This window comes from Quercus robur, chromosome 4 (genome assembly GCF_932294415.1).
Source record: "Quercus robur chromosome 4, dhQueRobu3.1, whole genome shotgun sequence".
Classification (NCBI taxonomy): domain Eukaryota; kingdom Viridiplantae; phylum Streptophyta; class Magnoliopsida; order Fagales; family Fagaceae; genus Quercus; species Quercus robur.
The window spans coordinates 12589065-12604399 of NC_065537.1; the positions used below are offsets into that span (position 1 = coordinate 12589065).

The window sequence follows — 15335 nt, forward strand, 5'->3', positions numbered from 1 at the left end:
GAATTGAATTTTTGTTCCCAATATGAAGCTCTTGATCTTTTTTTTTTTTTTTTTTTTTTTTTTTTTTTTTTTTTGAACTTGATAAGTGCAACTTTTGATCTAACTTCAAAATTAAAATCTACAAATTAGGAATTTAATAGTTTAAAAAAAAATTTCTATCCCTAAACTTATTGTTTAATGGGCAAAGAGAAAGCAAAGAGTTAAAAAAAAAATGCTTTCATATCTAAGCAATCAAACTCAACTTCAGTTTCTTTACAATTAAACCTGACTATAAATTAATAATCACGTAATTGAATAGCTTTAAGACAAAGTATACCTGTAACATGTATGTGATAGTCTCAAAACCTATAAAACAGAAATCACATCAGAATATACGAATTAATCATACACAATAAGTCACTATTAATGAATGCGCATAACATTTAAAAAAAAAAAAAAAAAAGAGTGTAGAACCTCTGTATGGATGATTTGGAAATTCACTTGAAGAAGTCACTACAATCCATATCAATCAAAGAAAATTGAAACTCGAAAAAGATCAGATTGGAATTTTTCACACATGAACAATCGTCCAACATCAGAAAATGATCCAATTCTTCAAGTCAATCACGAAAATTTAATACCCACTAGATAGAAAGTCAAGAAAAACATAACCATAAATCAAAATTGACACCAATCAAATAATAAAACAAATAAAACCACTATATAAGGATTCTTGAATCCCAAACACACTAAATAAAAACCCAAAATTATTCATAATTTGATTCCTACAATTTCTCAATACCCAAACAAAAAATTCATTATTATTATAAATTAAAAAATTAAAATATATAAAAAAATAAAAAAAAATAGAAAAACCCAAAGCAATGACACAAAAAGAGAGAGATGGGATGGAACATTTATAAGTTTGAACATCTTGTTTGGGCTACATGTTTTATGTTAATTTAAAATTTCCAAGATTCCTTGAATTTCATATGAAAAGTTGCTAGTCTCACATCAAGGAATTTAGGATTTTGAACATAATGTTGTAACATTGTACAAAAAAGAGAAATCATGAAAATGAAGATAACCTCACCCTACACAATTAGCTAACATTGCAGCAACCCAAAATAGATTGGTTGGAATGAAATTGAATTTCCACTAACGCAATCTTGGTAACAAAGCATAAAATATTAAAATAGAAGTGACTAAAAGTCCATAGCTTTAAAATTTGGAGTTTGAAGCTTGCATAGCAAAGATCACCTGCTGAACATCTATTTCGAAAAAATAACATAAAAAATGACTACCTTAAGAGCAAATCAAGACACAACTAACAGTCCTAATTTTTTTGAAGTAAATGCAATTATTTGCACAGAACTTCCCTTTATAAAAATTCCTAAACAAACAATATCAATATTTTACAGAAAATGAACAACCTAATATACTTTAAACCATATAGCAGGTAAAGGTGATGTATTCCATCTACTAATACCCGGCACTGGTAATAAATTAGTTTTGTAATCTAATTGTGATAGCCACGACTACAGTAGAATCTTATAAGTTAAGGGGAACCAGAGAATTTTTTTTTTCCCAATAATAGGTTATTAAAAAGTGAGAACTTTTGTTGATGAAATTAAATCTCTCTCTATTCCCCCCCCCCCCCCCCCCCCGCAAAAAAAACTACAAATACTACTGAAAGTTCAAAAACGTGTACAAAAACACTTTTGAACGTTTAGACCCCCAAAAACCAACTTAACCAACACAAGCAATATGTCAAACAACTAGTGTGCGGAAACTTAACATATGCTATAATACGGAATTGGTTAAACAACTATCTAAGCCATAACAAAATAAACCACAGCAGATAATGTAAAGGCAGAGATAGAGAGGAAGGAAGATGCAAACACAGAGATAACACCCGATGTGTTATCGAAGAGGAAACCGAAGACCTCGGCGAAAAACCTCTCCGCCGCCCTCCAAGCGGTAATTAATCCACTAGAAAATACAGTTGGGATACAAGGACAGCAATAGACCCTCCAAGCCTAATCTACCCAATGCACCTAAGCCCTCCAAGCTTCTTGCTCCAACGAGGTTGCGCCGAACCTTTTTCTTTTCTAGCTTTCCGGATTCCGCTACTACACCGTAGCATCAACCAATGAAGATTGGCTCCTTCCTAACTGCTTCCCAGAACTCCAAACGACTGTCTCACAGAGATGATGATGGTGAGAACCAGGTTTGGTATAATGCCTCTCAAGGATTTGACAATGGAGAGGAAGAGAGTGAGGGAATTTGATGAGACTCTAAGGTAGAGATTGTGGGTGAAACAATCTGGTTTTTCTTTAGGGTTTCTCTCTCAAAATTCTCTCTGGAAGCTCTCTTTCAATCGTGGGTTAAAAGGGTATTTATACTGGAGTGAAGAGGAAAGTGAAACGTCAGGTTTTTCCAAAACAGGGGTGGCTCGCGGCTTGACCTCGCGGCTTGACCAAGTCGCGAGATCCAGTCGCGAGTTAACCGTATGGCCAGTTGTCCTGTTTTGTCCTGTAGTGCTCCAGCTAGCATGACTGTTCATCTTCCAGCATGCTTGGCACGTGTGCAGCTACTGGCGACTTGCAGCCGCGAGTCCACCCGCGAGTCCCAGCCGCGACACTCTGTTTTCTTGCACACTCTTGAGCAATCTTCACTCTATCTCACTCACTACCCTTACAACAATCCCACCTAAATACAGGGTTACTAAATGCTGAATTACAAGCAAATTTGGCACGGAATAAAGCCAATTAGATGGTTGAATAAATTCAACCTTACAACTACCTTTCAAACAAATAATGCAAATAAAATACAATCAATCTAAGGCATCATATACAGTTAACACAGTTAACAAAAGCATTCAACTTCTATATTTGATAATCAAAATTATAATTATGTTATCACATAGCCAAAAAAAGTTGAATTGATTAAAGATTATAACGCAGCACTTTGTCAAACACTTTGAGGGCAATGGGGTTCCCTCTGTTCTCTTCACATCCAATGAAGAACTATTAGAGCCTGCTGATTTCCGTTATTTATTTCAAACATTCCACCATAAAAAATATATCCTATAAAGAAAAAAATGGAACAGTAAGAATCTAAAAATTAGAAGAAGAGACATAGAGATAGACCTGGTGAGGCCAACCAAACAAAGCTTGAGATTAATGCAAATTAGGGTTTACAGCTTTTCGACCATTGATAAAATTCAATTCTAAATCAAAACCTTAATTAAAACCAAATCTAACCCAATTAGGTAAATCAAACCAACCCACCAAAATACCCAAAACTAAATTCTACGGCAAAAGAACCCCGCTAGATTGAAAACCCGAAAGGGTGGTCTAGGCAAAAGATAGGGGAAAAGACCATGGGCATGGCGAAAATTCCTATAAGGACATCATGGGAAAAAAATTATATGGCTTAGAAAAAAGGAAAGAAAAAGAAAAAAAGAGAAGAATAATGACAATAAGCAAAGATAATAAATGGATGATTCTCTTATAGCTCAAATTAAAAGATAATAAACTATTTCCATAGGGGATTTGGAACATTCTAATCCTTTATTAAATTAAAAAAGAAGACATGAGAATGATAAAGTGATTCTCATGGATATATATATATATATATATTTTTTAAAAGATGATATATATTTTTTTTAAAGATGATATTGGATGGAAATTGGGAAATGCTTTCTTAATGATATTTTTCTCTAGCAACCAATCAAACGAAAAGATATTACCATTCTGTGTGCTTATCAAAAATGAGAAACAAGTTGAAAGTGTTATATTCCAACTAAGATCCTTGAAGGCTCTCAGGCTTTAAAGCTTTATTCTTTTATCACAACTGGAAGCTCAATGATAGTAAAGAACAAGAAGAATTGGATGATTGTAGCTAGTTTCGAGGTTAGCTAGGCCTCCTAAGAACAAAAAGAATTGAAGGAAAGAGTGGAAACAAAGAGAAAGTATTGAGTCATAAATTGTTTAATTGAATTCTGGTACAAGTTGTTGCTATTTTTATACCACTCTCTTAACTCTACCCTCTGTTACTAACTAACTACTCACAGTTGTCACCAGCTGTCACTAACCAACTTAACTAACTCCTATCACCTATCAATGTTGTTAGGTTCTAAGACTTTAGGAACTAATGTATTAGAACTTCAATATGTATTATGTTGGCAAACCATGATCAAAACATAGAGTCTAGGTTTAGGCTTGCTCAAAGTGTGATTTAATGTAAAATTGGAATCGAGTGATTGCAGGATTTATTGGACAAAATCTGCAAGGCTGGATCAATAAAAAATTAGACTCAATCGATCAAAACTCATGTAGATTTAATTTTCTGCAGAAATTTCAATTCAACCCAAGCTCATATGACATGTAGGGTTTAGTGTTTTACTTCAAGTATAAAAGGAAAAACTCTAGCTACATTTTAGAAGTTTTAGAAGAGTTGTGTGTTGAATCTTCTGTAAGATCTCAGAGGTGTTTACCTTCATATACACATATAGACTTGTCAAGATCAAGATTTGCGTCAAGAACATGATGATCTCTTCAATTGCTGCATAAAGAACTTTAAAGAAGATCTAAGAAGTAGTTCATGGGCTTGGAGCTGTCACGTGGTCATGGTAGTAAGTTTTCTATTCGAGGTATCAATAGGATGTTAGTGGTCTAAGTTCTACTGTAAAAATTTCAATTCTTTCATAGTGAATCTGTTTTTACCTTGAGGATAACTAGGTTCAATCCTCCCTTGGTTTTTTACCGGTTAGGTTTTCCTAGGTCATTATATCGTGGTGTTCTTTATATTTTCGCTTTATTTGCATGATATGATATTATTTGTTAACTTAGAACTGAATAATTTATCTATGTAATCACTTGGCTAAATAACTAGGTTAAAAAACTTGTGTTAAGAGGTCTAAAAACGAACAAATGTAACTAACTCCAACAGAATCCTATTGCAACAACTATCACACTATGGCAGCAACTATTAAAGTACACAAGGTAATTATAGAAAGTACACGTACAATGATCACAATAATCCTAATAGTGAATGATATGACTATTTCACTGTTTGGGTTTTCCATTGTTTCTTTATAGGATGCTTCATGGTAAAAGAGCTATATGCTACTCACATTGACTTGTTCTCAAAACTAAAAAGCTAATTAATCTAAGTCCCCAATATAATATCATTCTTGTGCACATAAGATCTGTTAGGGTTTATGCCTTAAAATCCAATTTATTGGCATGTCGTAAATAATTAAATTGTTTAAGTATACGAGACTATTTATTAATGAACTAATGGGACATTATTTTAGTCCATGAGATGCATAGTATGTGATTTATGTGAAAAGTAACAGAAGATATAAATCACAAGTTCTTTGTAAACTCAGAATTTTAGTTCGTAGTTGGTGAAGAAATTGGGCATTTCATCTGCGAAAACTATAACATATCAACTAAGATGATTTGTCTTGATCATGGAAGTGAAAACTTCTAGTTGATATGTTGATATGTTTTAAGAGTTAAGACATATTGAACTAGATTGCTGTGAGATTTATTATTTACTTAGCGACTGTCAAATGAATAATAAATCTCATGACTTCTATTTACATCAACTCTAAATCCTGAGAGAATAATGGATCTGATCGTGAGGTATATGTTGCTTTGATATATCAGGAGTGAGATCTATAAGTTACGATCAAAACCTCAGTATGTTGAGTAGCCGCATATAGTGTTAATGGAACATATATTCTCAAGATGGAATTCATAATCTCTTAACGGATATATAAAATATTCCCTTAAGATAAGTTTAATGGGTTTGGTTATTCAGAATGTTGGGCCCAACCACTTTAGTAAAGAGTTACTAAAGTATATATTTATGAAATTTGATTTTATAAATATATGATGAATAACACAAAGAATTAAACTGGGCACTCAAGGATTAAGATGTAGTAATATTCAAAGTAGCAATCAACATTTATGACTTTGTATTACTATGAATATTTTAATGAAGGGGTTGTATGTATAATAAAGTCTTGTGATATAATTTATTAATAAGGCCTAGAGTGCAATTATATTCTTATAGTAGTATTGAATATAATTAATAGTAACTTTGGACTTGTCAAGAGTTGATAAAAAAGCTCATTAAAGTCTTATTTGTTCCCTTTGGTACCATCTCAAGCCACAAACTAAAGCCCAATTGGGTAGGCCTAAAAAACTAACCCAATTAGATAATAAGTTTTTATTTAATAAGATTTATTAAATAAGTAACAACTAAGGTAGTTAGTATGTACGTATGATGAAAAGAAAAGAATTTAGTTTTTCTCCACAAGGAGAAGAAGAAGGATTTTTCTTTAAGAATCAATGTACAAAAGGACTGATTGAGAGACCACACTTCTTGGCCACCATGTGGAATTGAGATGAAGATTAAAGATATTCTCAAGTCTTGGTTTTGAATTTCACTACATCAACGTACGCTTTCTATTCTTTGTTCTAGAATTCAAGATTACATGTTATCTTTCATGAATGAAGTAGATCCATGATTGTTGCTTCCGCTGTGTGTTTTGTATGGGATACAAAACCAAATTTACCAACAAGATCTTCCATCTTGTTAAAATAAACAAGCAGTGAAAGAACAAAAATTGTTCTGAAGAGAATCTTTGCATATTTTTTGTATTCTTAGCTCTCCTCAAATGTCTGGCCTTTAGTGAGTAATTGATAGGTTGGATTGAACATGGCAGTCCTTTAGGGTTTTTTGTTGGCTTGATATTCCAGCAGATAATTAACAAATGAGACTGTACAAATAACTTCTTTCAAGTAGATGAAGGTGCCGCATATTCCCGTAGCCAAGCTAAAAAGGTTCTATGCAATGATTAATGGACAAACGTGTCTACACATGTTGGCTTCAAATTTAGAATAGGTGGCCTAAAAAATCCATAGGAAGATTTTGCAATCTGTAACTTAGAAACTTGTGTTTTCCAATCATTCCCTTTGCCTTCAGATCTCCTTCATTGATGGCCAGTGAAGGACATTATAAGCTTATCAATATATATATATATATATATTAAAAATAATTTTTGTTATTTATTTTGATGCTATTATATAGTTTTTGAAAATTTTGAAAATTTTGACTTAGCATTATTATTTCTATGATTTTAGGTGTATTTAATGCTTTTCTATTAGGGTTCCATTATGATAGATATAAATAGTGATATATTTTAGAATATATTTTCTTATTGGTCAAATTTTATAGTCTTTAAATTGGGTTTCAAGCTTGTAACCAAAAATGAAATATTCAGTTTAGTAGAATTTCATATTTTTGTCCCTCTATTTTTTTTAGTGGATATTTCAATAACTCTTTTGTGAATTCAATGAATTCTAGTTGATTAATGGCTATTTTTTATTGAGATAAATGCGATTTGGTTCTTGCTATCCTCCACCCCCATCAGCTAGCCCTTTGTTTTTATTTGCTCAAGGAAGAAAAAAAGCGATAATGTGCACTTTATTTTCCCCATAAAAAATTGTGGCTAACTTGTTCCAATCAAATTTTGGAAAAAAATTTATTTTGGATATATTTTTTGAAACATAAAAATATAATAATTTACAAAACAATATAAACAAAATTGGTCTAATCTAAATTAACCATAACATGGAAAACAACTGCAACAAGAAAAAAGCTAAGAAATAAGCTATATATAAAATGCCTATTAGTGACCAAGAATTTTTGACGAATCCAAAAAGCCCTCTCAAAAAATCTTATTTGTGATGGCAAAATAAAGCCCTCGCAAATACTTAGTAAAATGTGAAATATTTGTAACCAACAAAAAAAGTTGTCGCAATTATGTGTTATAGCCGTCACAAATACTAATATTTTGGAGTGAAATTTTCCCTCCATATTATTTGCGAGGGACAATTAAAAATCTCTCGCAAAAAGTGTATTATTTGTGATGGTTAAAAAAAACCATCGTTAATACTAAATTATTTGCAAGGGCTAGGATCGACCTTCACAAATAATCATTAAAATGTCAATTTTTTTGGAGGGAAATGTTCTCACCAAATTATTTCCAAGGGACAATAAAAATACCTCGCAAAAAGTTTATTTTTTGTGTGGGTTAAAAATATGCCCTTACTAATACTAAATTATTTGTGAGGGTCACGATTGATCTTCACAAAAAATCATTAAAATATTTTTTTTTTTTGAGATAAAAGTTATTCTAAAATGCAAAGAAAAATAAAAAGAAATGCATAAACATATAGCCCATTGTATTCTTTAGATGAACCTTTTGTTTACAGTCTAAAAAAAAGCCTTTTATATACATCCTATATCAGAAAGGTTTATCCTTATTTTCTAAACAATTGTACCCATAAAAAAAATGATAGCACTTTCAACTTCAAAATGGTAGCCTAAAATTCAAGAATTTCAGCCTTTTGTTCTCTCTCTCTCTCTCTCTCTCTCTCTCTCTCTCTCTCTCTCTCAAAGGTGAATAAAAATTTCTTCCCATTAAAATAATGCATAAAAATGAGTTCATAAATCAAATGGTAAATTACATCCGATTGGTATGAAAATTCGCATGCATGTTAAAAACATATAGAACATGTAATCCAATGGTTGGATTTTCAAAATATGAATTCAATAATAATTTATTGGGCGATGTAACATTTTTTAGAGTTACATCACGTGTAACTTGAACCCAACTCTATACTTCTTAATTCGATATGAATTTTGACAAATCTACCGTTAGATTACATTAACTTCATATATTTTTCATGCTTATAAAATTTCAAGGTGATCAAATATTAATTGTCATGTCACCAATTAATTGTTCACATTCAAGTTTTTGTAGTTTAAAATAACGTATAAAAGATGAGCTTAAACATCAAATGGTAAATTACATCCGATTGGCATGAAAATTGGCATGCATGTTAAGAACATATAGAGCATATAGTGCAACAGTTGGATTTTTAAAATATGAATTCAATAATAAGTCATTTGGTGGTGTAACATTTTTTAGAATTACGTCAAGTGTGATTTAAACTCAACCCTATATTTCTTAATACGATGTGAATTTTGACAAATCTATCGTGAGATTACATTATCTTCATATATTCATGCTTACAAATTTTTAAGGTGATAAAAGATTAATAGCCATGTCATCAATCAATTGTCTAGATTCAAGTTTTAGTAGTTTAAAATAATGCATAAAAGATGAGTTTGTAGATCAAATGGTAAATTACATCCGATTGGCATGAAAATTGGTATGCATGTTAAGAACATATAGAAAATGTAATCCAACGGTTGGATTTTCAAAATATGAATTCAATAATAAGTTATTGGGTGGTGTAACATTTTTTAGAATTACGTCAGGTGTAACTTGAATTCAATCCTATATTTCTTAATTCGATGTAAATTTTGACAAATCTACCATGAGATTACATTATCTTCATATATTCATACTTGCAAATTTTCAAGGTGATGAAAGATTAATAGCTATGTCATCAATCAATTGTCTAGATTCAAGTTTTAGTAGTTTAAAATAATGCATAAAAGATGAGTTTATAGATCAAATGGTAAATTACATCTAATTGGCATGCATGTTAAAAACATATAGAACATGTAATCCAACGGTTGGATTTTCAAAATATGAATTCAATAATAAGTTATTGGGTGGTGTAACATTTTTTAGAGTTACGTCAGGTAGAACTCAAATCCAACCCTATATTTCTTAATTCGATGTAAATTTTGATAAATCTGCCTTTAGATTACATTATCTTCATATATTTTTCATACTTACAAAATTTCAAGGTGATCAAAGATTAATAGGCATGTCATCAATCAATTGTCTAAATTCAAGTTTTTGTAGTTTAAAATAACGCATAAAAGATGAGTTAAAGACCAAATAGTAAATTACATCCGATTGGCATGAAAATTAGCATGCATGTTAAGAACATATAGAGTATATATAACATATAGAGCATGTAATCCGATTTTCAAAATATGAATTCAATAATAAGTTAATGGGTGGTGTAACAATTTTTAGAATTACATTAGGTGTAACATGAACCCAGCCCTATATTTCTTAATTCGATATGAATTTTGACAAATCTACCGTTAGCTTACATTATGTGCCATCTGACATAATCTGCAAGTTTTTGGAAATCTAAACATGAAATGTGCTTGTTCCTTCATTTAATATGTATGATTACAAGAACAAGAACTAGATTGATGACCAAAGAAACAGGTTTACTAGCTTGGGGTTCTAGTAATTAAGGTGCTTTGGGTGTAAAAAACTTATGCTCTCAGTGATTAATAAAAAAGCTTTGAGATTTTTTGCAATTATTCTTACTATTTATCTTTTAGTTAAAACCTTTATTGCTTAATCTTATTTTAAAAAAACTTACCGCGTAATTTAAATATTCCATGCTTATCCCTAAAAGCATAATCCTCCTTATTTCTAGATTATCTTCTACACGTTCAGTAACTTTAGTTACCACTCTCTGCTAAATCCTAAAATTTCTCACATTTACCGTTTGTTTATGAGGTATTTCTCTTTCTCTCATTATGGTTTTCTGCATTTTCATTTAATATTCTTGTGTGAGGTTATGGATCATTTTGGCAAGGCTAGAGTGAATATTTTTTTTTTCAATATCTAATTTATGGTTTATATTTTATTTTTAATGGGTTTTGTATATGGTTATAGGATCTTTGAATAATCTTTCAGATATAGGGTAAAAATATTTCCTGGAAAACGTAAGCTTGATGACAGTATTTTCTTGTTGAACTCTTTTTTTATTCTAATCCATGGAACACATTGTAGTTTTGTTTAAATTACTTTATATAAAATATTAAAAATTTTCATGTTCTTGTTTTCATTTGAATCTTATCCATGATTTTTATTGGGGTACAAATCAGATCAACATGTCTTTCATTTTTTCTTGTCTCTCTTGCACTCTCTCTAACCATTATTTGTGGTTCACATTTTTCACAATTGCTATATTATTTTAATTTATATTTAATTTTGATAGTGGTTTAAGTAATCAAATTAAGTTATTATTATTGTTAAATTAAAAAAAAAAGTTATTATCATTGTTTATGATATATTATATGATTATATTTGATATAGTAATATGTGTACTTATTTATTGAAGCATTGATACAAATACAAATTCACTTTAATTGTTTCATTTTAACTCATGTTTCAAAGATGAAGAGGACAACTCAAACAATAACATGGAGGTCGAAAACAACTTGGAGGGTGACTTAGAAGAAAACTAATATAGATCTTGTCATAATTCTAGTTGTTTAAGTTTAAAACAATATTTTATGTCATGGTTTAATTTTAGGATTTCTTTATATATTCTATATTTTAAAGTTTGAACTTATAAGAAGTTTTATGTTTCGATGGATCAATTTTTAGTAATCATTATACTATTGTAACAGGATAATTAAACAAAAATTATATAAAATAACTTAAAAATAAATAAATAATAAAATATTCGAAATATTATATTAAACAAAAATGACTGATGACATAAAAATTTGGTCATAAATAACTTTATAGTGACGACAAAGTCCCTCGCGATTTATAGAATAGCGACGCCACTTAAGCCCTTGCAAAAACGTTTTAAGTGACAGTTCAAGATCGCCACTATAATTTCTAACTAATTGTGAGGGGTTAAAAGCCCTCACAAATAAATTTTAACGATGACACTATTTGTCTCTAAAAAGTATGTCATCAGTTTGAAATTCGCAAATAATTAATTATGAGAGTATGAAGATCCTCACAAATAGTTGTTAACGATGACTGCTTCTCCTCGCTAAAAATAAGTCGTCGACTTTTCTCGTTGTTTGGTAATATATTTGTGAGGGTGGATTTGTTCAATAACGACGGTGGATTGCCCTCGTAAATTATCTATTTGTGAAGGTATGGTCGCAAAATCTCTTTTAGCAACAAGAGCAAATATGACGCCCTTCAAGAGCAAATATGGTCGCAAATATACCCTCACTAATAACCTTTTGCGACGATATTTGAATTTTTGCGAGGGCATTTTACCCTCGCTAGTAGGCTCTTTTCTTGTAGTGATATTAGTAATAAATTAACGTTGAATAACTTAAATCGGAAAATACATATATGATATCGATGTCAATCTTAGTATTAATGTGACATTGATTGAACAACAAACCCCCTCCCCCCCCCCCCCCCCCCCCCCCCCAAAAAAAGAAAAAAAAAACCCTTGGCAATAACATGTGTTGTTTTAGCAAATATTGTTCTCATGTACGAGGAATTGAACAATACGTCAAAGAAATCGAATTTTCTACAAGAAATGGTTAAAAAAAGAAAAAGATATATGATATCTATGACTAAGAAAATTGCACACTAATATGTAGCGTAGTTGAAAGGTGAAGATTTATTTTTTTAGATAAATACCAATTTCATTAAGCAAGAACAACGCTAACATCCTTCCTCCACACATCCCGAGTAGATTCAAGCAGGCAGTTCATATTACAACAATTACAGGGAAAGGTGTAATTGACAATTCTCTACTATGAGCCACCATTACGGCCATATATGCAAAGAAGGTTAATGAGGGAGAAAAGAAAAACCTGAACCTAGCAGAAGTGGTAAAGCTAGATAACAAAGGATAATTATCCTCTCTATTACTATATCATCTGCCATAGCAGAAGTGGACAAGCAATCCACTAAAAAGAACGATTTGAGTCTTTGTTAGGACCTGGGGATAATTGCCCTAAAGCCATTTCATCCAAAAAAAAATGGTTGGTTTTTTGGCAAAGGCAATGGTGTACTATCATTTCTTAACATAAATAACACATCTGACATAGTGGGCCGATCATCAGTGTTATTCTGTATACATAGGAGACCAATATGGATCCATCTCAACACCTTATATTTGACACATGAATCACTTATTGAAGGATCAATCAGTTCTAGCCCTTGACCTTCTTCCCATAAATTCCATGCCTGAAAAAATCATTTACAATATTAGAAGCACACATAACAATGAATATAAATAAAATCCAAAGCTTAAATTTAATAGACATACATATCTTGCTAAATTGAGTGTGTAGTCAACATGGTAGAAGCTATTGTTTTTTCTACCACTCACGATTTCAAGCATCAAGACTCCAAAGCTATAGACATCGGATTTTATAGAGAACACCCCTTCCATAGCATACTCAGGAGACATATAGCCACTACATCAAAAACACAATAAATATTTCATTTCACCAGTGATTGAATTGAGCGCATGTAATAGTAAGATTAAAATAGGAACTTAATCATCACAAGTGTAGGGGTTTATTATTAACTTACTATGTTCCAACAATTACATTAGTGTTTGCTTCCAATTCATCTGGTTTGAAAATTCGTGCCACGCCAAAATCAGAAATCTTAGGATTCTTGTTTTGGTCAAGGAGTATGTTACCGGCTTTCAAATCTCTATGAATTATTCTTTGTCTTGAATATTTATGGAGATAGAGTAGTCCTTGAGCGATTCCTTCAATTATGTTGAAACGTTTTTTCCAATCTAATAACTTGCTCCTCTTTGAATCTATCCAATATAAACAATTAAATAGATGTGATCAATAATCTAGTTTTTAGAAATTAGTATAATAAAGTTAAAATTTTTTTTTGAAAAATAAGTGCAGGAAGTACTAGTAAAAGTCAATGTTTTTCTAACCAAATAGAAAGTAATCTAAACTTTTGTTGGGCATGTATTCATAAAACAACATCCTCTCTTCTCCATGAATGCAACAACCAATAAGTTTAACAATATTCACATGATGGAGTTTAGGCATGACTATTAGCTCATTCTTGAACTCCAGTAATCCTTGTTCTGAATTTTGCCCTAATCGCTTTATAGCTATTGTTTGCCCCCCTGCCAATTTTCCCTGATGTGGTGATTAAAAAAGATTAATACAGCTTAAATGTTAGTTACTCAAAACTACTTGATGTAGAAATTTATTTAGAGGTGACCTTATACACAGGCCCAAAGCCTCCTTCTCCAAGCTTGTTTTCTAATGAAAAATTGTTTGTTGCAGCCATGACACATGTATAGCTAATAACACTGAAACGAGCTCCATCATTCCATTCATTTAGAATTTCATTCATGTTGATAGATGGGTCCAAGCTCAATAAAGCAAGCAATCCATTTTCACCGTTTGTTTCATCACTTCCTGTTTAAATTTCCATAGAACATCATAATTTGCATATATCATATTAATAATCAAGAATTGATAAATTTTAATATTATATATATATATGTATACACACCTTGATTTACAACTGCTCTCTGTTTGAGTAGATAACACAATATGCAGAAAACAATCACGAGTAGAGCAATGGCTGTGAAAATTGCAACGCATATCCACTTCTTTGTTCCTATACCTGGTCATATATAGCAGTGTTAATAATCATTAAATAAGAAAATATTTTCTGATTTTGATCCAAGTTGTACTGAATATCGAAAATCTACAAATACAAGGGAAATAAATTTTCATTTAAAAAATAAATAAATTTTTGGAAGATGAGTACCCTTACGAAGGGATAAACGAGTTTTAAGCATAATAAGCAAAAGAGATCAATCTAAGGGATCATGCAAAGTTCAGATCCTTCAAACCTAAAACTTAACTAAAAAGGTGTAGAAATGTAACTAATTAATATAACAAAATATGAAGCTCCAATCTAACCAATTTTAGAAATCTTTAACAGTTTGTATTTGTAACCTCAGTGAAAGAGAAAATTAGACAAGCCTTAGTTTAGTTAATTTTACTAATGGTTTGTGTTTTGAAATTCTTGCCCTAGATTCATTTTTTGTTTCATCTGTAATTTGTGTAAGCCCAGAGTACAAGGCACATAAAACTTGAATAAGATCAACATTTCCTAAGATCCTTAGCAATTGCTAATTTGTGTACCATCTATAAGTAACAAACATTTTTCCAATAAAACGTCAATTAAGATAATTGAGATGCAATACACTTGAATATCTTACTGGGGCAAAACTTTTAAAGAAAAACCTTTCGGTGTGTGTATATGTAGAGAGAGAGAGATAGAGAGAGAGAGCTGCTATTTCTTGAGGAAGTTTAAGTTTGGAGAGAGCTCGATCTGAATCACCTGATTTAAGATTATCCATATTTACGCCATGAGAAGTAGACAACAAGCATGGGAAAAATAGAAAGAAAACTAATTTGAGAATGTTTATCACGTTGTTAGCCATGACGATCGACTACTGTCGTTTCACTTGTGAGCTAATTATCTAGCTACTTATATGCTCATGTCAAGGAAACATACAGCTGCTGCCTTATCTATTTATCTCTTTATCTATTAAAAATCTATA

The 15335-nt window shown here is 31.1% G+C and overlaps 1 protein-coding gene across 1 annotated transcript; it reads right to left on the minus strand.

The window, feature by feature from the left end:
* Window positions 1-12739: 12739 nt before the first annotated feature.
* LOC126721398 (G-type lectin S-receptor-like serine/threonine-protein kinase At1g67520) lies at window positions 12740-15131 on the minus strand. The gene is made up of 7 exons (XM_050424436.1): window positions 15113-15131; window positions 14273-14386; window positions 13976-14175; window positions 13680-13890; window positions 13313-13550; window positions 13044-13194; window positions 12740-12961 (listed from the first exon to the last, which is right to left on the minus strand). The coding sequence occupies exons 1-7, from the start codon at window positions 15129-15131 to the stop codon at window positions 12740-12742; spliced, it is 1155 nt and encodes a 384-aa protein (XP_050280393.1).
* Between the last annotated feature and the right edge of the window lie 204 nt (window positions 15132-15335).